Below are 23,572 nucleotides of genomic sequence, written 5' to 3'. Positions count from 1 at the left end.
GGACTTAGAGACTGTCATACAGAGTGAAGTAAGTCAGAGAAAAACAAATACCATATGCTAACACGTATATATGGAATCTAAAAAAAAAAAATAGTTCTGAAGAACCTAGGGTCAGGACAAGAATAAAGACGCAGACGTAGAGAAAGGACTTGAGGACACGGGGAGGGGGAAAGGTAAGCTGGGACGAAGTGAGAGAGTGGCATGGACATATATACACTACCAAATGTAAAATAGATAGCTAGTGGGAAGCAGCCACATAGCACAGGGAGATCAGCTCGGTGCTTTGTGACCACCTAGAGGGGTGGGATAGGGAGGATGGAGGGAGACGCAAGAGGGAGGGGATATGGGGATATATGTATATGTATAGCTGATTCACTATGTTATAAAGCAGAAACTAACACACCATTGTAAAGGAATTATACTCCAATGAAGATGTTAAAAAAAATAAAAAATAAAAATAAAAACGATTCCCTGAAAGCCAAAAAAAAAAAAAAAGAAAAAAAGTATATTTCTTGGTAATGTGAGGCATTAAACTGCTTCTCTGCACATGGTTATTTTAGGAAGCCGTTACATTTAATTTCAGAAGCCAGTTCTTTCTAATTGAAATCTAATTGAATTGAATGCTATATGCTACACTTTTCTCTTTGTCGTGGTGTTTCCCCATAAAACATCTAACTGAATCTGCCCATGCTGTTTAAGTGTTTAACCTCTACTCTTCACCCTTAGGGATGATTTTTCAGTGTAAGTTGCATGAGAGTTACATTTACCATAAGCAAGGGTTTCTGGCTGACCAGAGCTGTGAGGACCAGTGCATTAGGCAATCTGGCATTATTTATGTGGGGATCCTTTAAGCTCTAGGTAACTTCCAACTTTTTGCTTTGCTCTCAAGGAAAGGCCCGCCGGTAAGGACCGTTTCCGGGGCTGGAGCACACACTTACCATTGGTGCAACTCTCTTCATCACTTCCGTCCTTACAGTCCTCGTCTCCATCACACTGGAAAGTGCTGGGGATACACTGGCCACTTCTGCATTCCACCAGACCCTGGCTGTGACACGCTAGGAAATGCCAAAATAACATGCATTTTAATTATCTCTACTTCTTTCAGTCTATAGATCACATCAATGATTCCCATTTATCTGGCATGACCAAGAATGAAGTGTTCTAAATATCTGAATGTTCTGCATAAATGAATGAATATATCATTCATTTTGTTCATTCCAAGTATTTTTGGAATGGAAAGTTTCCTTTCAGGAATTTCTCTTCCCTTATTAAATAGCACTCACTAAAAATTTTTTCTTGATCATTGCATGGTGAAAAACAGTATTAATGATGGTAGTAGTTATACTACTAATATAAAAGCTACAATTTATTAAAGCCTTACTATATGGCAATAACTGTCCTAGGAGTATTAGGTGTCTAATCTCAAATCCTCATAACAAATTTGCAAATGGATATTATCGACCTTGTTTAGAATAAGGAAACTGAAGCTTAGAGAGGTTAGTGTTTGCCTCAAAGTCTCAAGGCTGTTAAAAGGTAGGGCCAGAATGTGAAGGCAAGCTTTTCTAACCCAAGCCCCAACATTTCACTCTGCACCAACCTGACCTAATGCACTAATGAAGTGGTATATGTGAAAGACTTGCATAGTACCTACCCCACAATAAACACTTTATTTCAAAACTTGCTTACGACGTCTGGCATTTAAAAGGGATGATCTAGTGGCCATTAACCTTCCAATTTCTGAAGGTTGTCTTAATTTTATCCCTATTGTCTTTTAGAACGTTAGAAACCCATGTATCATATGACCTCGGCCTTCACCAACTTATGGTCTACATACACACATACATACATACACACATACATAAATACATACATGAGCACCAAGTCCTTGCTTTTCCAAGATCCATCAAAATACAGTCCACTCCGTTCCACTATGTCCACTAAGCAAGGACTCAGGTACTATTCCAGTTCAAACAAGTTCAGGAAAGAAGAAAGCTGGGCATTGCATTTCCTAATTAATTTATGTGATTATTCTTATGTCAAAATAAAAACCATGCAACCCACATTTCTAATTTTGCCTCAAGTTATAGGCAGATTAAATAGTCAATCTCATATGTATCAGCTGTTCCTACTTTTATTAGACAGCAAAAGAAGGAATAAAGAGTTTAATTAGTTTGAACTTGCATAAAATGCACCATATTAACTCTTTCAGATCAATATTACTCTCTTTTAACAAATAGCTGCTGCTATTCAATCATTTTATTATCCCCTACTGAGTATACTGTAGTTTCTAGGGAATAAAATGTGATCAGCCATATTTGATTTTATTAGGAGGTGTGTAATAGCTACCTGAAGACTTGTTTTTTTAATTGAAGGATAGTTGATTTACAATATCATGTTAGTTTCAGGTGTACAGCACAGTGATTCAGTTATATATATATATATATATATATATATATATATATATATATATATATATATATATATATATATATATATATGTATCTATTCCTTTTCAGATTCTTTTCCCTTATAGATTAGTACAAAATATTGAGTATAGTTCCCTGTGCTATACAGTAGGACCTTGTTGGTTATCTATTTTATATGTAGCAGTGTGTATGTGTTAATCCCAACCTCCTAATTTATCCCTTGCCCACCCCCTTTTCCCCTTTGGTAACCATAAGTTTGTTTTCTATGTCTGTGAGTCTGTTTCTGTTTTGTAAATTAGTTCATTTGTATCATTTTTTTAGATCCCACATATAAGTGATATCATATGATACTTGTCTTTCTCTGTCTAGCTTACTTCACTTAGTATGATCATCTCTAGGTCCATCCCTGTTGCTGCAAATGACATTATTTTATTCTTTTTTATGGCTGAGCAATATTCCGTTGTATATATGTGCCACATCTTCTGTATCCATTCGTCTGTTGAGGGACATTTAGGTTGCTGCCATGTCCTGGCTATTGTAAACAGTGCTGCAATGAACACTGGGGTGCATGTGTCTTTTTGAGTTAGAGTTTTCTCCGGATATACTCACCCAGAAATAAGACGGGCTCTAAAGTTACAATATTATTGCACACTCTGTGTAACTCTATGAACACTGAAGGCTCTCTTATCTCTGCCAGTTCTCCCCCAGTTCTCCCACACGTGGTACCTGAGAGCACCTCTGGAGGCTCCCACTTAACTGCTCATATATTGTTTGCAGAAGAAAAGTGCCCCAGTCTCCGGGAAGAACATTCCCTTTGACAAAGTCACAGGCCCAGAAAGGATATTTGTGGACAATGAGAAAGAAAACTGCCACCCGCTTGGCCAGAGCAGCCAAATAAGGCTTGGAGTTTTGGAGAGAGAGAGATGCGGGAGCCAGTTACACTATGCTGTTACTGTCACCACACCACTCAGTTATTATCTGTATAGGCTAGGACCAAAGTGTAAGAATCTGTTTAGATAGTGAACCTTGAGTGCATTTGACTAAACAGGCAGAAGTAGAAAAATAAGCAAAATGAAAACCCTCAGGGCACTCACAGCAATTGACCTCGTCGGACTTATCCCCACAGTCATGGTCACCGTCACACACCCACTCTATGGCAATGCAGCGTCCATCTCCACAGCGATGCCCCTCTGTGGGGTTGCAATCTGGAGGAAACCAAAACTCAGGAGGATGGAGAGAACCAGCATGACAAACACTTAGAACTGTATGGCTTGTGGTTCCAGTAGAAGAGAGTCTGTTCCAATTATTCCAATACCGTCAATAACCTTTCTACTCTGGGTCTGGCACCTCCCGGCCAACCATGTGGCCCTCCAGCCACCATCACTACGGGGTAAGACCTGACTGTTTTTCAGATGAATAACAACCGCCCAGCTCTTTTAGGACCCATAGTTTGTTCTGGGTTTTGTTGTGTTTAGTCATTGTTTTCTTTCCTTATGAAAATTTTGTGATTTGGCTCAAATAAACAGAACTGTGATTTGGGTTTCACAATGTAGATAGCTGATTTGATGATTCGTGACAACTCTGTCATGTTTCTAAGAATTGCAACTTATCTCTCTGTGGTAAACTGCGGAGGCAGGTATCTCCTCCTGTCAACTTGCCTGATGCTCAGCTTAGGTTTTCTATTGAACTGTCTAAATATATAACTCATACTTGAAAGAACTGCTGGGTAAGAAATGCAAAATATTTGGGGGTTTTTTTATGATTCTTTTTATCCTGGATTTAATCTCTGTCCCAAACTATATATTCCTGGGGAAAAAGGAGAACTAAGTGATGTTTCTTCTCACAGAGGGCAGAACCTATAGGATTCTTTGATATGAGACATGGAATAATCTTAATATAAACAACCCTTTAAAAGATGTATGTAGATTCATGAATAACAGATTCCATAATGAGGAACTATCATGGACTTCCATTAACAGCACCACTGTCTTTAACAGACCTGTGGAGGGACCATGGATCTTGAAGGATATAGGGGAGCAATTAAGTGAAGAAGATGGAAGACATGGTACAGAGAAAAGAAGAAAGACACAATGGCTGGGATGCATGGGTGGGAACCAGAAGAGCCAGCACATGCTCAGCCTGCTAAAGATGGGCAGCTGGGACAGAGAATGGTCTAAGAGGACATCGTGATTATTACCATTAGATAGAAACAAAGTCATCCTAAGAGCACAAACCTCATGATATCCTACTACCTTCAGAGGAACTAGGTTGAGTTGGTAAGACCACTGTCTTTCACACGCCAACTATACACTGGTCCTCTCCACTGACCTATTGAACTACCAAGCTACACTCAATTCCCCCCTCCCTCATTTTTACTCTCTTTTCTCCAGTTATCTTATTGGTAAAAGGAGGAGTTGGAGTAGATAATCTCTAAGGTCCCAAACTATAAATTTTATGATGTATACAATTACAATGGCGTCTCATTCTTTGTGTCCCGAGACTACTCAATCCCAGAAGATAATCCATATCTATCTAGTGACCCGTGCGATGTTTTGCACATACGTACATTTTCCAACATTCTTATGGATGCAGTGAGGGGCAGCTACACAGGTGCTTCTAGAAACTACTGAGTTTCCCAGCATGGGGCCATTTCTGACATTCACCACTCCTCCGAGGCATTCCCCTGATCCTCCCCCAGCATTTCTTTTGATATTCTCTAATGCTGAATATTATTTCACATCATTTGCCCAGTGTCCTGCCTCACCTCACCCTTCTGTTCATATTAGAAAGTTCTTCTGTCACTCAATAAAATACTACCTAAAAAAAAAATTCAAAAGCTAATCACACATTCAGAAAGGTAAATAAGCAAGAAGAATTTTGCTGGTTTTAATTCATGAGAGGGCATTCAGAATTGAACTCGGCTCTTTTAAAGGTAGGGTCATTCTTTTTTTTTTTAATTGAGATATAACTGACATATAGTGTTGTATAAGTTTATGCTAAATAAGATAAGCCAGAAAAAGAAAGACAAATACTGTGTGGTATCACTAACATGTGGAATCTAAAAAATCTGATTTTGTTCAAACAGAGTGTAGACTGCTGGTTACCAGGGGCTGGGAGGGTGAGGAATCGGGAAGATGCTGTTTACAGGTACAAATGTGAAACTAGTAGGTAGGTTCCTTCTTTAAAAGTTAAGATCAGTTTTTGTACATAAAACAAATGCACCCTTCTAACCTTCGATATCCCCACTGCAGAAGTTGCCCCTGTAGTGTGTGGCAATCAAATAAAGGAGGGGTCTTTGGTTATACATAATAAGGGGATCAGGAACAGAAAATACATCTGTCTGCAAAGTTTTGCTCAAGAACTCAAAATCTAAGCATGAGCCACCGGCTCCAACCAGAGAAGAAACCAAACATTTTCAAAGAGAAAAAAAAAAGTTAACTCCCATTTCTACTCCACATCTTTAGCATTTCCTTAGTATGACTTTTTGTAAGAAATCTTACATTTACACATCAGACATGACTGAGACTAATAATTTAAAAAACTTCCTCTTTCTGAAAATTAAGAAACCAATCATTTTGTAATTTCACCCACTAATCACATTAACAAACAATGAGCTACAAGTTCTTGATTATCAATTTCTGCAGTGTTAAATGAAAACCTTCAGGGAAATAATGCAACTTACCACAGTTTTGCTCATCACTCAGATCCCCACAGTCATCATATCCATCACATACCAGGCTATAATTAAGGCACTTGCCCGTGTGACAGTGAAACAGATTCTCGCTGCAATCTGAAAATACGAGAAGCCACTGATGGGTCATTAGAGCAGAACAGGATGTTACAGTAGTAGTTTATATAACAAAAGCATATCATGGGAGGGAAATCATAATGGTAACCTGGTCCACATCTATGCTTTTACAGGTGAGGAGACTGTGGTGCAGAGATCTAATGACTTGCTCAAGGTCACCTAACAAGTTACTGAAGAACCACGACTAGGACCCTCTGGCTCCCAAGACAATGCTTTTATCACTTCCTGACAGTATTTATCTGAGTTCCGCTTTATGACACCTGAAAGCTCCTTTAGAGTCAAATATGAGAAAAGACATTCTCAACTCACCATAGTTCCTAATGAAGTTCATGTTCATACAGAATGAATACTTAATAGAGGGTGAGTAGTTATTTCTTAAAAATGTTTCCTTTAAAATGAAAGTCTAGTTTTTGTCAATGGTAAGCATAAACATAACAAAGAGAAAAAGTCATTTAGATTACAGAGTCATTACTTACTTTCACATCACTTAAGTCAATTGAATGTTTCACAGCATGACCCTCAAATAAACAGTACTGTCCTAGATTATGGTGCCAAGATAAGAATAAGTGATATATAACCTCAGGAAGCTTATAGTTTAATGTTGGAATAAACATCATGCAAGGAAATTTTAGTAAGAAGATAGGTCTTGTTCTTGGGTAAACCAGAACTCCTATCCTGGTTCTATCATCTATTAGCTGTGGGAATTTGAGTGTATTAGTTAAAATTTATAAGTCTGTAAACTTATTTTTGAAATTAGGATAAGAGCAATTATTTAATAGAGTTTAGGGGAAGGTATAAATAATAAATTAATGTAAGTTTCCAAGACAATTAAATGGGAAAAGAATACTCTTCAACAAATGGTGTTGGGACAACTGGATTTCAAATATGCAAAAATGAACTCTGACCTTTACCTCAAACCATACACAAAAATTATCTCAAAATGGATTCTAGACTTCAATGTAAGAGCTAAAATTATGAAGCTTCTAGGAAAAAACATAGGAAAAAAATCTTCGTGACCTTGAGGAGGGCAAAGAATTCTTCGATATAACAACAAAACACAAGCTTAAAAGAAAAAAATAATAAATGGTTATCCATTAAAATTAAACATATTTGTGCTTCCAAAGATACTATTTAAAAATGAAAAGAGAAGCCATATACTGGAAAAAAATATTTTCAAAGCATGTATCTGATAAAGGACTTATATCCAAAATATATATAGACCTCTTACACTCAATAATAAGACAAACAATCCAATTACAAGGAAGCAAAAATCTTGAATAGAAAGTCTTCATAAAGACATATGAATGGCTGATAAGCACAAGAAAAGGTGCTCAATATAATCATAAAGGAAATGCAAGTAAAACCACAATAAGATACTATTACATATCCCCTAAAATAGTTATAATAGATAAGACAGATAATGCCAAGTACTGACAAGGATTTTAAGAAACTGAAACTCTCATATATAGTTGGTGGGGATGTAAAATAATAATGCCACTTTGGAAAGCAGTTTGGCTGCTTCTTATAAACTTAACTATAACCTTATCATGTGATTCATGAATTCCACACTTAGAAAGCTACCCAAGAGAAGTGAAACATATATCCACACAAAGACTTGTATGTGAATGTTTACAGCAGCATTATCCATAATAGCCAAAGACTGGAAACAATCTAAATGCTCAACGACTGGTAAATGGATAAGCAAAATGTAGTATATTCATACAATGGGATACTATTCACCAATTAAAAGTATCAAACTACTGATACATGTGACAGCATAGATGAAGCTCAGAAACATTATGCTAAGTGAAAGAAACCAGATACAAAGACTACGTATTATGCAACCAATTTATGAAGTTCCTGGAAAAGGCAAACTTACAGAGACAGATGTCAGAGCAGTGGTTATCTACGGCTGGAGATGTGGCAGTGGGGACTGACTGCAAATAGGTAGAAGGAAAGTGTGGGGAGAGATGAAAAAGTTCTAGAAGTAGATTGTGGTGATGGTTGAACAATTCTATAAATTTACTAAAAATCAATGGGTTAATTTTACAGTATGTAAATTACACCTCAATAAAGCTGTAAAAATGTTTAAAATACATGTAAAGCCTGCATGTAATAGAAACTAGATTTCTTAAATGTATTATTTTTTCCCTTATTTAAGGTGAATTAAGTTCGAAAATAGATTCGTAAGGCTGGAGAGGGATCATGGAAGATGAGCAGGATTTTAGTAGAGTGGATGGAATGAAAACTTCAGCAGGTTTCAAATAGAGGCAATAGCAAGAACAAAGGAAAGAGGTGAGAAATGGAGGCACATGTGAGGATCAGTCTGCTTGGCTGATAAAGACCAAGAATCTAATGGTCAACAGTCCAGTCTCCTGAATTACAGCTAACTGTTCCTCCTCAAGCAGACGTCTGCATCTCATACAACTGGTGATGGGTGCCTCTTTACTATAAACATCCCAAACAATTTATTATCAGAAGTCTTGGGCAAAGGGACTTCCCTGGTGGTGCAGTGGTTAAGAATCCGCCTGCCAATGCAGGGGACACGGGTACGATCCCTGGTCCAGGAAGATCCCACATGCCATGGAGGAACTAAGCCCGTGTGCCACAACTACTGAGCCTGCGCTCTAGAGCCCGCGAGCCACAACTACTGAGCCCACGTGCCACAACTACTGAAGCCTACATGCCTAGAGTCCGTGCTCTGCAACAAGAGAAGCCACCGCAATGAGAAGCCTGCTCACTGCAACAAAGAGTAGTCCCCGCTCGCCGCAACTAGAGAAAGCCTGTGAGCAGCAATGAAGACCCAACGCAGCCAAAAATAAATAAAGAAATAAATAAATTTATAAAAAAAAGTCTTGGGCATTGATCAGTGAAACTGTTAGCCACATCAAAATATTATACTTGTTATTCACATGACTCATCAACTTCTCTTTCAAAGAGCATTCTTCTAAAAAAAAGTTACTTAAATACTCTTAGAATCACATCATTTTAGAAATGGAATGGGCCTTAGAGATCATCTGTTCAGAGCCATCATTAAGAGGGTGTGTGTATGTGTACATACAGAAACACACACGTGTGTACACATATGCTCATATTTATACACATACAGAACTTTGTGAGTACTTTCAATTTTTCATTTCCTCTGGGACAACCATCATAAGGGAAAATACAAGGACTAAAAAGAGATCCCAGTTTTAACCTTGACGGTACTATTTCCTCCCATTCAACAGAGGGCACTAACTTCCCACCCTGCACCTCACTGCTGCCACACACACACACACACACACACACACACACACACAGAGGCTGAGTCAAGAAAGGCTATGATTCTGGTTCTCCTGCCCACTGAGCAGGGCTGGGGAATTTGTGCATCAAGATATATACATTTCCTCGGGAAGTTTTAAAAGATCTTTCTGATTTTCATTTTCATCTCTTGTGAGAAGTTTTGAATCGGCATGCTAGAATCAGCAGTACCAGGGTCCTCACCGTGACCATCAGTGCAGAAGTACTTACATTACCTGAAGGAGGAGACAGGGTGGAGGGGTGACAGATTTTAAACCATACGAATTAATTTTTTTAAGAAGTACACTTCATTTTTTTGATGATAGGACTGGGAAATCAAATATTCCTTTCAGAATCTGATTAACCTGAGAACACACTGAAAATTTCCAAAGTGGCCCCTCTGTGTGGCCTATTCTGGGATCCCCGGTAATTCATAATAAAGCACCTCGTTGGACATACTTTGTAAATTAACGCTGTCACTTATTAACTTATTTCATAAGTGAAGATGATTCAAACATTTTTTAAAAATTCCTCATTATTCACACAGGTGCAGATGCAACTTTCCACTGTTATGACTTTCTTGGTTAGATGCCATTTTCCGGTTAGATACAAAACTAGCTGCATTTGGAAAACAACTATTGCCTCCCTAAGGTCTGTGTAATTAGTAAACACACAAAACCTTAACCAAAGGCACTGCACACCCAGAAATACACAGCACATAGCAAAGATCACAGTGTCTCCTTTTATTGGAATAAATGTTTATTTGAACTGAAAAGAGATGTTGTCAGTGTAATTTGGGGCCAACGATCAAAACTTGCAAAAGCTGCTTGCTGTGATTTTCTCACTCAATACAAGCATAATTTTGTGTAACCTAAGGTAGGTGTTTCTCTAGATACAGATCTTTTTTTCTGAAAGAGAGCTTGATACAAAATGTTACTTCTGAAGTTCTTGTTTGTTAATATTTATTTCAGTCTGGCATCACAACGATTAAATTTTATCCCTCAAAATTGTCATTAAATGAAAGGGGAGTGCTAAGGAACAGAAAGCCTTTTATCACGAGCCTCATTCAGTTGGCTCAGTCTCTATGAGTCTATAAAGATAATCATGCTGCCTCAACTCAGGATACAAGTATGGATGCTCAATTTCCATCCCGAAACGCCCTCGTTCTGAGACGACCAAAGCGGTTAACCAATTTGCCCACAGTTGCCCAGATTATTACAGTGACCCGGGCTTCTTGACCTCCTGGGGTTTTTTCACCTATTGACTTCTAGCTCCAAAGGAGGATTTCTCAACTGCAGTACTGCTGACCTTTGGGGCTGGGTGACTCTTTGCTGCGGGGAGCTACCCTGTGCCTCGTATGATGTTCATCAACATTCCCAGCCACTGCCCACTAAATGCCAGTAGCATTCCCTCCAGCCTCCGCAGTGGTGACAATCAAACAGGTCTCCATACATTGCAGAACACCCCCCCCAGGAGTAATACTGCCCCCAGTTGAGAGCTACTGTTCTGGAATATCCAAACATCACTTCAGTCCAAGGCCAGTTCTAATCCCGTCTTTTCCATCAGGTCTCTCCACACCAAGCTGGCAACCAGTGATCCACGCTCTTCTCTACTCACAGGACCTTTTTGTTTACACAATCTTCTTTTGCTCGGTGACATCTATTATATTGTTCTAAAACACTATGTTTAATGATCTCTATTTTTATATGCCATTTCCCTGATTAGATTAAAAGTGTCATGAAGCAAGAAACCATGTCTTAACAGTCTCTACATTTACTAGGTATCTAGAACATGCTTCACACATAGTGGGAACTCAAGATTATTCAATAATTTGATTGATTCCGCATAATCAGACTGCCACTAAACAGAAGTGAATCTTCCAGACATCTGAAGCTTCCTCCATCGGCGTAGAATGCAATATTTTTATTTTTATTAATGTGGTGGAACTCTTTCTAGTATTTACTTGCACCCCGTCTTAGTAAAGAAACTATGGTAGGTACAGTCATTTTTGATGACTCGGAAACATTATTTGGAATATCAGTTTTTATTTTGTGCTGTTTGGGTGGCCTCCTTTCTACACAGCTTCGTGGGGTGCTGCTTTTAAAACCGTTGTGCATATGTAGTATTTGTCTCCTCTACAATGTATCACCTGACCTTTGGTGGGGCAGGGGTGGGAGCAGTGTTGGGAGGAGGGAGGGCGTGGAGAATAAGATCACAGCCACAATCACAACCACAAATCCTAATGCCCTTTGAGAGTTACTGCATGCCAGACACTGGTCTCTGTGCTTGACATCTAGTGATTCATTATTCTGCCCAACAATTCTAGAGATAGTTACTATTACTTATTGTCTCCATATTACTGATAAGGACACTGAGGCCCAGAGAGACTGAGTAACTTTCCACGTTCACAGAGGCAGGAAGTGATAAAGAAGAAATAGGAAGACAGGCAGCCTGACTTAAGACCTTATAATATTAATCACTATACTGTGTGATAATTAGTAGAACTAATTATACTAACTAGGATAATTAGTTAACTCAGTATAATTAGTTCACCACAGTCCTCAAAAATAAATCAACCAATGTTACCCCAAATTCAGAGCAAATGACTTCCAAAAGTATTTGACAGAGGTTTATGTGGCACAAAGTATGGGGACTTTGTGGCAGCTATTTTCCCTGTGACAACCATTTTCCTGGAGGCTTTCTCATTCATTTGCTAAGCACCTGCTCTGTACCAGACACTGTCCTACAGCTGGTTATAGAATCAAAAGATCATAGAATGTTAGCAGCAAAAGAGACACCAGACACCAGACACCAGACACCAGACACCAGGGCAGTGGTTTCAAACCTGGCTGCACATGAGAATCACTGGCTGAGTTTTACAAAGGTACTGCTGCCTGGGCACCCCCTCCAGACCAATGGAATTAGAATCCCCGCAGGTGGGGCTTCCTGGAGATGCAATTGTGCTGCCAGCCTTGATGACAAGGAAAACCTGGAGAAGTAGCCTGCCTCCAGCTACAGAGCTAGAAATTAAAAAAAAAAAAAAAAAAAAAAAACCTTAATCTTCAAAAATCTTTTCGCTATACCACTAAAATTGCTCTAGGTGGTTAGAAATCGGTCCATTTTACTGATTAGAAAGAGACTGATAAACATGGCAAAATGAGTTGCCAGGGAGGGTCAGTAAGCAGGCCCAGATACCTGGAGAGTCCCTGTAAAAGACAATTATCTCCCTCAGCATTATAGAGCATCCAAACTAAACATTTTCCTGTCTTATGAATGATAGGAGTACAATCAGTCACCAAATTCGCACTTTTATGGACATGGGCAAGTCAAAGGCAGCACAGTTTAGAGAAAACAGTTAGATTTGGACCCATTCAGGAGGGGGTTCAAATCTAGCACTTTGAGCCACTGGCAAATTCATTCATGGCCGTGAGCCTCGGCTCTGCATCTGAACAAAAAGGAATAATACTTCGTTTGCTGAAAATTCAATCAAATCATGTAGGTAAATGCTTCTTGTACAGTTGATTAGGGAACTCACAAATAGCAAATCCCTTCCCTTCCTTCCTTGGAAGGCAATCCCCCTCCTGTACCCGCCAGGACCCTCAGAACGTGGCAAATCCTTGTACTCCCACTGGGAAGCCCAGCAAAGTTTCCTTCTCCCCGCAGGAGTATCTGTGGGTTGCATTCCAGCTCTGATCTGTATCCACGCCCTAATTCAGACTTAACACTATTCCTTCACTGCAGGGTGGTGACAACAGGAAGGTGGCACCTTCTATAAACATGCATGCTGAAATGCCACAAGCACTGAATGTTAAAACTCAGAGGCAGATGTCCTTGTAAGGTCAAGAACAATTGCATGCAAAGCTCTCAATGTCCAACTAAGCATTTTCATAGACAAGTATTCTGAAGGGATGTATTTCCTCAACAAACTAAGCCAAATGGTTTTTGAAGTGTGGTTATGAAGAAGGCCCATGTCTTAATAAACTCTTGCACTCCTAGGATATTGCTGAATACCTTGCATAATAATAATACTACCTTCTTTGTTCAGTCACTGACTAGGAAAATTTACTCCTTCAAATTCAGTTTCAACAAATGCAGCAGAAATCTCTTACTGTTTAAAGTGCAATGCTCAGTGTAGTGGAGGAACATAATCATGAAGCCAGTGTTAGCCCAGCACTGGGGGTAGAGGCACACGCAGAATTTGAATATGACGTAACATGGGCCATAATTGGGAGATAAACAAGAGATTCCACTGTAACTCCCATTACTGTATATAATTCTACTGAACCACTTAAAATCCCTACTGTAGGTGCTTTACACAATATTTGTTCCCAAGTCCACAGCAATACTCCCTAATGTAAATAAACATCCTAAAAAAATGTTTTTCATGTACAATCACATGCCATAAGTTTTTCTGAAGAGAGAATTCCAAATTATAAAAACAAATATCTTAGTGAAAACATTTCCAAAAAATATGGTGGCTTAACTGAAATTCTACAGGATGCTAGATATTATGCAAAATAAATAAATGCACGAATAAATAAATTAATTAATTAAAGGTGAGGGTATACATAAACAAATAATTTTGAGGAAACTCCAAGTCAAGATAAAATTAATGTGTTTTTTTTAAACTGTGGGATTTATCAGAACCTTTAATGAACGATTATGTATTGTAGCTCTCTAAGAAGTAGATCTGATAGACAGCATTTCTCAAACTTATTTTTTTCCCAAGCATTTTTCAAGACTCAGGTACTATGGGACACCAGTTTGGGAAACACTGACCCTAAATATTACCATAATATACTGTCTTTCAAAACTTATGGTAAATAAGCATCCTAACCCTTCATATGGAGAAGAGTTGGTCCACCTGGCAAACACACCAGAGGAATCTTTCAACTCAGGTGAGCAACTGAGATGAGCCCTTATAAAGCCTTGGTAACCCCTACAGGGAATAAAACACAGCTTTTCCCACAGTAACTATTGCTGGTCATATAACCATTAGAAAGCAATTTGAACACCATTGCATATGGTCCTGTTTCGGATGCAGATCCTGCAATGTATTCTTGAGGCTAATTTTTCCTTTTTATCTGTTGCATAATTGCAAATCAATTTGAGAACTGAATATAAATCTGATACGGAGTGAATGTCTGTGTCTGCCCAAAATTTGTATGTTGAAGCCCTAGACCCCAAACATGACTGTATTTGGAGACAGGGCCTGTGAGGAGGTGATAAAGGTCATAAGGGTGGGACCCTAACTGAATAGGGCTCATACCCTTGTAAGAAGAGGAAGAGACAGCAGAGCTCTCTCTCCTCCCCTCTCCCTTCGCCTCTCCAAAGAGGGTATGTGAACACACAGGCAGATGGCAGCTGCCTGCAAGCCAGGAACAGAATTCTCACCAGAAACTGACCCTGTTGGACCTTCATCTTGGACTTTCCAGCCTCCAGAACTGTGAGAAAATACATTTCTGCTGTTTAAGGCACCCAGCCTGTGGTATTTTGTAAGGCAGCCCAAGCAGACAAATACGATATTGGACAAACCACCGTTTTAGTCAAAATGACTGATCAAATCAATGGTAAGTAAATTGAGGATATTTAAGGCTGAATCTACCGATCCATGGATACAAAACAGTCCTTGCCATCACTCTCTCCAGATTTAGAGGAAGCATAAACGAACAAAAGATTTTGCATCTTCTGTGTCACAACTGTTAAAAATCATGAGGGTAAAAAATATTCTTTTTCTAAAAAAGTTGACCTTTATACTCAAAGCTTTAAAGACAAAAACAAAAACCCTCACCCAAACAAAATAAACAGAAAGCCTTTTCCCAATTTTAAGATACTTTAAGCAAAAACACTTCAGTCCCTGATCTGTTCCAACGCACATCTAGCTGTCGAGTTCCTAATGAAATCAGGCCTTTGGAAGGTGTGCAAACACGCAGCTGTCACACGGAGTGAGGGAAGATAAACACATTTGCTCACTTAAGAAAAGCAAACTAAAAGAAGTCCACCCAAGTGCCGGGTGGTTGTCAGTACTGGACAATGGAACGGCGCTGGTTTCCAGGCCCCTGAATGGAATCCCTGTCCCCCCCAGACAAACCCCACACAGCCTGTCACATACTGCAATGAGTCTCGTCACTCCAGTCGCCACAGTCGTTGTAGCCATTACACAGCAGTTTCCTGGGGACACAGATGCCACTGGCACACAGAAAGTTCTCGCCCCCTCCGCAGAGCACTGAAAAAAAGGGCAGAAAAACAATGCCAAAATAAATAAGAGGTGTGGTTTTTTTCCCCTTTTAAAATTAGGAGAGATAAAGGACAGAAAGAAAACCTTCCCTTGCTATTCAACAGATGTGCTTCCCAATTCCCTCAGTTTCATTATCACCAATTTTTCTCTGGCCTTCTAGAACATTAATTGTAAAATTACCTGGAAAGACTACAAAGAGTGTTTGCCTGAGAAGAGCAAAAGGAAATTCACCAGTGGGTTTTCACAGCACAAGACAGCAGCCTCGTCAATTGCACAACTTAGGTGGGGAAAAAATACCAGATGGGAGTATTTTTCTTAATAACAGAAAATTATTTCAAAGTGAAATGTTATTTATTGAACAAACATTTAAAAAAAACCACAAAAACCCTCTCTTTCTACACCGCTGCTCAATGTCCTGCAGAGAAAGGTACAGTTACGAATAGTTGATACATGCTTGAACACAGGCTTAGAGACCCCATGCCTTGTATTTGAAATATATTTATTTACTTGCCTTAATAAAAATGCCAGTTAAAAATGTCAGGGTCTATTTTGGCATAAGGAATGTGAAACAACATTAGCTAATAATATTTTCATTCTTTTCCTTAACACGGTTGCATTTTAGTATTCTTTGCTTTAAGTATTACAGTGTCCTTTTTCTTCTCAAAATTCAACAAATATTCAATTGTTTCAAAATTACATTAGACACAGAATGTAAGAGAAGAAGCTAGAAAGATTTTTCTAAGGGAAACCATTAATGAAAGGATGTCAATTCAACAAAATGGGTTTTAAAATACACTTCAATATGTGGTAATATGCATCAAATGCTTTTTAAATGTGTAAACCTTTGACCCAGAAATCTTATTTCTGCTCTTCATACAAAGGAAATGATTATGAATAAGTGCAAAATTTAATATTTAACGATATTCATACCATCATGGTTTATCACAAGGAAACTATGAAATAACAACTATGCAATAATAGGAGACTGGTTAAATAAATTTTGATAGCTCCGTAATAAGGAATACTGTTATAGCCATTGAAAATTATATTGTAAAAAATAATGTCCTGGGCCAAAGTTCAAGATAATTTAAGTGTAAAAACACCATTTGGGGGACTTCCCTGGTGGAGCAATGGTTAAGAATCCGCCTGCCAATGCAGGGGACGCGGGTTCGATCCCTGGTCCGGGAAGATCTCACGCGCCGCAGAGCAACTAGTCTGTGTGCCACAACTACTGAGCCTGCGCTCTAGAGCCCGTGAGCCACAACTACTGAGCCCCCGTGCCACAACTACTGAAGCCCGTGCGCCTAGAGCCCATGCTCCGCAACAAGAGAATCCACCTCAATGAGAAGCCCGTGCACCACAACGAAGAGTAGCCCCCGCTCGCCACAACTAGAGAAAGCCCATGTGCAGCAATAAAGACCCAACACAGCCATAAATAAATAAATAAATAAATATATTTTTTTAAGTTAAAAAAATAAAAAAATTTAAAAACAGCATTTGGTTCTGAAAAAGCATAATACAATCTGGCCTAGAAAGAAGCATATCTAAGGTTACTATGATTATCCCTGCTATTGGGATTGAAAGTAATTTTTATTTTCTTCATTGTATTTTACTCTGTATTTTACAAGTGTTCTTATAATGATCATGTCTTACTTTTATAATCAGAAAAAAAAAAAAAAACAACTAACTTTTTTCATGAGTTCCCAATTCAGAGTAACGGTAAATAAATATAACCCTCCCGAAACTTGTTTGTGTAACTCTCTGTCTCCCTGCCACAAAAGTTAGTGGGATCAGCCTTGTGGTCTCCTGCTGGTCACTGTCACCACCCCCCTGAACCGTGCTCCTTGATGAGATGAACCTTGTTGTCTAACTAAAGGGAACCAGGAAGCATGGAGCATTTAACTCAGAAGCTGAAATGCAGAAAAGTTCAGACTGAACATTCCAGGCAGTAAGGTCCATGCCACTCATATGTCCCGTGTTCCCCAGCAGAGTGGCTGGCACTCAGGAGGTTCTTAATTAATGGGAAAAAGTCACCTCCATCTCAATGGAGCACAATATATTGCCACAAGGCAAAAGAAAATATGCAATTGATGGATTATTTTCCAATGCTATCAAGGAGTCAGTTTCGATTTGCTGAACATTAAGTACTAGTCAATTTGGTATGTTTCTTCTGATGCTAATTCATGTGTAACCTTCACAATATCAACAATGAAAGTCTGGTTTTCCATTATATCCCATGATTTCTGTACCAATACAAATGGCATCTACGGATTTCAACTGCCAAGACATGAAACATTCTTATGTTTTGTATAGTCTTGGATTCGGCGCAGGACTGTACTCCTATAGCTACAGACAGAGACTCCTAAAGGGTATACAGGAAACCAGATATAAAATGAAAAACCAAAACATTAAAGATTTTACCGGCCAGTCTACACAATAGCCTCTCTCTAGGGTTAAGAGAAAGTTTTCAAGGAATAAGTGTTTATCCTATTGTGAGATTGTTTCTGCATTATAGTAGAGAGTGCAGAAATTCCATCTGCCTGCATTTCAGCAGCTGCAATGCCTCAGAAGAATTATTGCATTCCTTACATTATGGCTCTGATGAGTCCTTGGGAAATGTAGCTGAAAGCTCAACATTAAATAGCTAACATCTAGGTTTCATCTTTAAGAACCTATATATTTTACTCCAATAAAGCCATTCTTGTGTATGGTTATATCAAACCTGGATCAAATTTAAAATATGGCATTGCTTGCATTGTTTTGATTATCGATATCCTGTGTCTTTGCTGACGCATCAGAAACTGACTTCTTTTGTGTGGTTTCCCAGTTGGAGATGTGGCTGCCCATGGTTTTAGGACATTGAAAATTGTTTCTTTCTTCTTATTCTTTTTTTGCAAGTTCTTTGGACATTCATAGTTTCATTAATCAATACTATTTTTGTACAATCAGGATAGCTTTGTACATTCTCTTCCTGTTTGATTTCTTCCTAACCTGTATTCAGAATCTCCACTATTATTTGTGAAAAACTGTTCAACTAGCAAAGCATTTCAGACATATCTCATTTACAATTTCCAAAGAGCCCCATAAAGTACACAGGTAAGAATTCTATCACAACTTCCTTGGGGTAAGTGATAGTTTACAAATAGAGGAACTAGAGTATCATGTGGTTAAGACAGCATCTACCCAAAGCCATGGAGTTAGGAAAAGGTGAAAACCACCCCAGAATCGTGAGGTCCGGGCTCCAGGTCTAATCCTCCACACCATACCCACTCCCCATTTCTAGTACACAGCCAGTTGATGGGTGCTGAGTTCAAGGGTACCAGGTTCAGGTAAAAGTTCAAACTTGCCTTTATTTTTCTCTCTAAACGAAAGATAAACGTCTGTCCTCAGGTGAACTGGACCAGATGAGATGACATTTTTGTGAGCTCTCGGTTTTTGGAGAACACACTGAGAGAGCTCTTAACAAGTTTCTGGAGAGATTTTTCAACCATAATTCACTGTCTTATAACGATCATCTTCCAATAGCCTTTAGACTGAGCCCTTAAGATGACGAAGGGAGATTCCCTGAGGTGAAGCCATGCTATACACTCTTGACACCATTTCCACTAACATCATCTATAACTCTAAGAGGTATATATTGGACTTTAAATCAATGGCAATGACTTTACAAGATTCTTTCATTGATTGAATGAATGTTTACTATCTATTATGTGCTGGGCATTACTGTAGCAGTAATTACAGATACAGCAGTAAAGAAAACAAAACTACTTCCCCACCTTCACGTAGCATGTATTCTACCGATCATCATCTGATAAAGATACTTTTACTAACTAAAGATGCTTCACCACCAAAGTTACTTACATTTATACATGTGACCATTAATTAATATTAACACCATGACAGCAGTATACAAAGACTTATTGCCTAAGATACTGGTTTACATGTCCAAATGATGAGGACAATTATGAATCACCTGGACTTCTGAATTTCATGGATTCTGAAGAGTATACACCCCTGCGGATGATCAGCTCTTTTCAGTCTTCTTGTTTCCGAAAACAGTCTGCTGAAATAACATCCATAGCCTGAAACAAACTTTAGATTTTCTGCAACTGCTTCCAGCCCTATCAGTTCTCTCCGTCTGTGTATTATGGGCAGCATTTATATTGGCAAATGCTCTCATTACTCTGCTTGTTAACTTTTAGAGTCTTTTTCAGAAATTACTCACCAATCTCTGACTGCATAGTATCCTCATTCACCGTGACTTTGAGTCCTTGTTTAAAGTCTAAAGCTCAAGTTCAACTCTATCTCTGAAGAGAAAGCCGACCTGGCACACAGCTTTGTCCCCTGCACCCATACTGAGAGCTTGTCAGCCCTTCATTCCACATGCTGCTCGAAATTAAGTTACTATAAACCACTATTGCTCTTACCTTTTACAAAGTTATTTGACCATATGAAAAAGAATGAGTGTAATCTTACAGCAGCTGATGCAAGAATACTTCTTGGGAAGAGTGTTGTGTCTCCCCATAATAGGTTGATAAGAAGATTGGGGTGAAAGATAAGAGGTGAGAGAGGAGAAAGGAAATCCAAGTGGACGGTCAATAATTAAACTTGGTCTTTACTCTGCCTTCTAAGTCATATGTACTCGATGGCCCTTCCTTTTGTTGAACATTAAAATGTCTGGAATAGGTAAGGATGGATATCAAAAAGCTCTGTATGAAAAGAATGAGATCCCCCTGGAGAGAGACAGGAAACTGTGCTGTTGGGCATTGTCTTGGGAGAGAGAGAAATTACAAACTTGGCTGAGTCTCCCTGAGGGGCTGTATAGAGAAGACTCTTTGGAAAACAGAAATATCTAAAGGGACGTTTCAAGTTGTTGATGGGAGGTGTAATCACTTCCTCCATCTACCACAGGGAATCAGCAAAGATTATGTTGCTTTCTGATATTCTCACTTATTTATTTAATCAATTTGGCACTCTTCTAAGAGCTTGAATACAGAATAGATCCCTTGCTTTGCAGACATTACAGTCTACGGAGACAAACAATATCAATGGATATAATAAGAAGAAAATTATTATATATTAGGTCAGAAGGTAATAAGTGCTATAAAAAAGAGTACAACAGACTAAGACAAAAAAAAATACAAAAAAGAGTACAACAGACTAAGAGAGAGAGGAGATGTGGGGATGGGGTAATACAGGTCCCCAGATTAATTAGGGTGCCAGGGCAGGTCTCATTGAACATTGACATTTGAACAACTTCAAAGATGGAGGGAGTTAACCAAATCTCAGGGGAAGATTTCAGTCCAGAAGCAAAGACCCTCAGGCAGGAACACGGCTGGCAGGCATCAGGAACACTAAGGAGACCCATGTGGCTAAAGCAGAGAGAGTAAAAGGGTAGAGAAGCTAAGGGATGAGGCAGAGGGGAAGAGAGGGCCCAACCACAGAGGGCTTTGTAAGGACATTGTAGCTTAGACAAGAAAAAAAAAAAATAGTCATTACAAGGTTTGAGTAAAGAGTAGCATGATCTGACTTATGTTTTCAAGGATCTCTGCCTGTTGTGTTGAAAATACTCCAGAAAGGCAAGGAACACAGTAGGGAATAACAGTTAGGAGCCTATTGCAGCAATCCAGGAAGAGATGATGGCGGCTTGGAGGTGGTAGCAGTGGAGGGGCTGAGACACAATTGGATACTGGATGTATTTTGAAAGTAGGGGCAGGAGGGTTTCCTGGCCCATTAGATGAAAGTTGTGAAAGACAAGAGCCAGTGATGGCTTCAAGTTTCCAGCCAGATGACAAGAACTGCCATCTGCTGAGATGAGGAAGGCTACTGGAAGAGAAAGACCAAGGGGAAAAAAATCAGGAGTTATCATTTGGACACGCTGGGTCTGACATATACAAGAGATGTGCAGCTGGAAATGCTGAGGAGACAACTGGGTACATAAGTTCAAAGTCCAGGAAAGAGGACAGGACTACAAATATAAATGTATGCGCCATCAGCAAATCGATTTAAAGCCGGTGTGCCTGGAGGAGATCATGAGGGGAATGGCTAGTGAAGAGGAAGACTCAGTGAGATGGTGCAGAGAAGATGGATAAGGGCTGAGCTATTAAACCCCATGTGTAACAGCTACAGGGAAGAGGAGAAGCCAGCAAAGAGGCTGAGGAGTGGCCCCGGTGGTAGAAGGAAACCCAGCAGGTGAGTATGTTATCCTGGAAGCCAAGGAAAGGAAAGTGTATCAAAGAGGAGGAAGTGATCAGCTGTGCCAGAAGCTGCTGCTAAGTCAGGTAAGATGAAACTGAGAAATGGGGATGCGGATAAGAGCAGTTTCAATGGAGCAGTGAGGACAAAAGTCTGCTGGAGTATGTTGAAGAGAGAATGAGAAGAGAGGAAGTAGCTCAGAATGGAAGGACAAATCCTTTGCTGCAGAAGAGAATAGATAAATGGGGCAGCAGATTACAAGGGAAGTGGGGCAAAAAGAAATGCGGTTTTTAATGCTTTGTGTGAGTACATTCTTTGGAGGGAGCAGGGAGGGGTATTAAGTTCTGCCTCTAGGTTGGCTCAGATCAAATAAATGATGACCACTTTTGAAGATACAGGAGCTCGGGGATGGAGGATCATGGATGTCAGGAATATAGTTATAATCTAAAAATGAAGCCTGTCTTATATCTGCCTGTCCCTTTAATCCCATCACTACAGTGTGACTTCCTCAGAAGTACCTGTCTTCTAAGGTGAGAAATCCTTCTCATTCTCTTCTTCCTCTTCTTCATCTGGTAGACATCTGTTAAACATGGGGGGCGAGGGGCACCCATGCTAGTCCCTTCTAATAGTACCATCAGAACGTGAACAAACAAACCTCCGTTACTTTATGACTCACATAATTTATATTAGCAGAAGATAAGTATTTGTTTGCTTATACCCTCTCCCTTCTAGAACGTATGCTCCTTAAGAGAAGGAACTTTATCAGTTTTTCTCCCTGTTGTGTCCTGTCCTGAGTCTGGCGTGGAATTAAATATTTGTTAAATGAATAAATGAAGACTGAGAATAGAAGGTGCCCAGCAGGACCACATGATCACTCCTATTTCTTGGTCCTACATGTTCAAAGGCAATAAATATCTTACAATTTTATTATTTTAATTGCCAGAGGAATAAACTGCTGGTGAAATACGATAATCGCTCTCTGTTACAGCAGGATACTCACTCAAACCCCCAGACAAGTCTGGCTTCTCAGCGGCATCTGCTCATATGTTAGGACAATGAGTATCAAAGACCCTTCTACCTAAAATAATCTTCCCCACCGACCTGTGATGATGTATCTAACATTTTCCCAACACCTACACCCACGTTACCCATTCCTTGGGGTAAAATGGTGGTTTTTAGATGAACTCTAGGATACCAAGGGACTTTGGGGCCACATCATGGGTTAAGGGGGTGTCTTGAGTCCCCTACTCCACTTCAACCAGAGAACTCTACCATTGCCTGCTTTATACATTTGAGTCCGTGTACAATTTCCTTTGAAAATGGGTTTCTGCTACCAAAAACAAGTTTGAAAACCCCTTCACCTTTAAGATTTTAAGTGTTCAGTTCAAGTCTGACAGAGCTTTTAATTAATTTTCTTGGCAATGAATACTTAGCTCTGAATTTAATTACAGAATGTTTAGATTTTCATTATATTTAGACTTGAAAGAATGGGACACAAGAGGAGTAACTTCTTAAGAGGGGCGGGCATAGCAGGGAGGAGTTTAGGAAAGGTCTAAAACAAGAGAAATAAGCATGAGAGGTGAGACCTGGAACCACAGTGAACTGAGGACAGCCCTGTGTGAA

The 23,572-nt window shown here is 39.3% G+C and overlaps 1 protein-coding gene across 1 annotated transcript in view; it reads right to left on the bottom strand.

Annotated features, from left to right (window-relative positions):
• CORIN (corin, serine peptidase) overlaps positions 1–23,572 on the bottom strand; it is a 220,436-nt gene that overhangs the window by 81,872 nt on the left and 114,992 nt on the right. The window contains exons 5-8 of the mRNA XM_068542232.1: positions 15,629–15,742; positions 6,109–6,216; positions 3,521–3,631; positions 939–1,055 (exon numbers count right to left, since the gene is read on the bottom strand). Of these exons, the coding sequence (XP_068398333.1) occupies positions 939–1,055; positions 3,521–3,631; positions 6,109–6,216; positions 15,629–15,742 (450 nt within the window). The remainder of the gene's footprint in view (positions 1–938; positions 1,056–3,520; positions 3,632–6,108; positions 6,217–15,628; positions 15,743–23,572) is intronic.

This window comes from Eschrichtius robustus, chromosome 4, assembly GCF_028021215.1.
Source record: "Eschrichtius robustus isolate mEscRob2 chromosome 4, mEscRob2.pri, whole genome shotgun sequence".
NCBI classification, from domain to species: domain Eukaryota; kingdom Metazoa; phylum Chordata; class Mammalia; order Artiodactyla; family Eschrichtiidae; genus Eschrichtius; species Eschrichtius robustus.
This window is presented reverse-complemented; position numbering and strand designations above follow the sequence as displayed.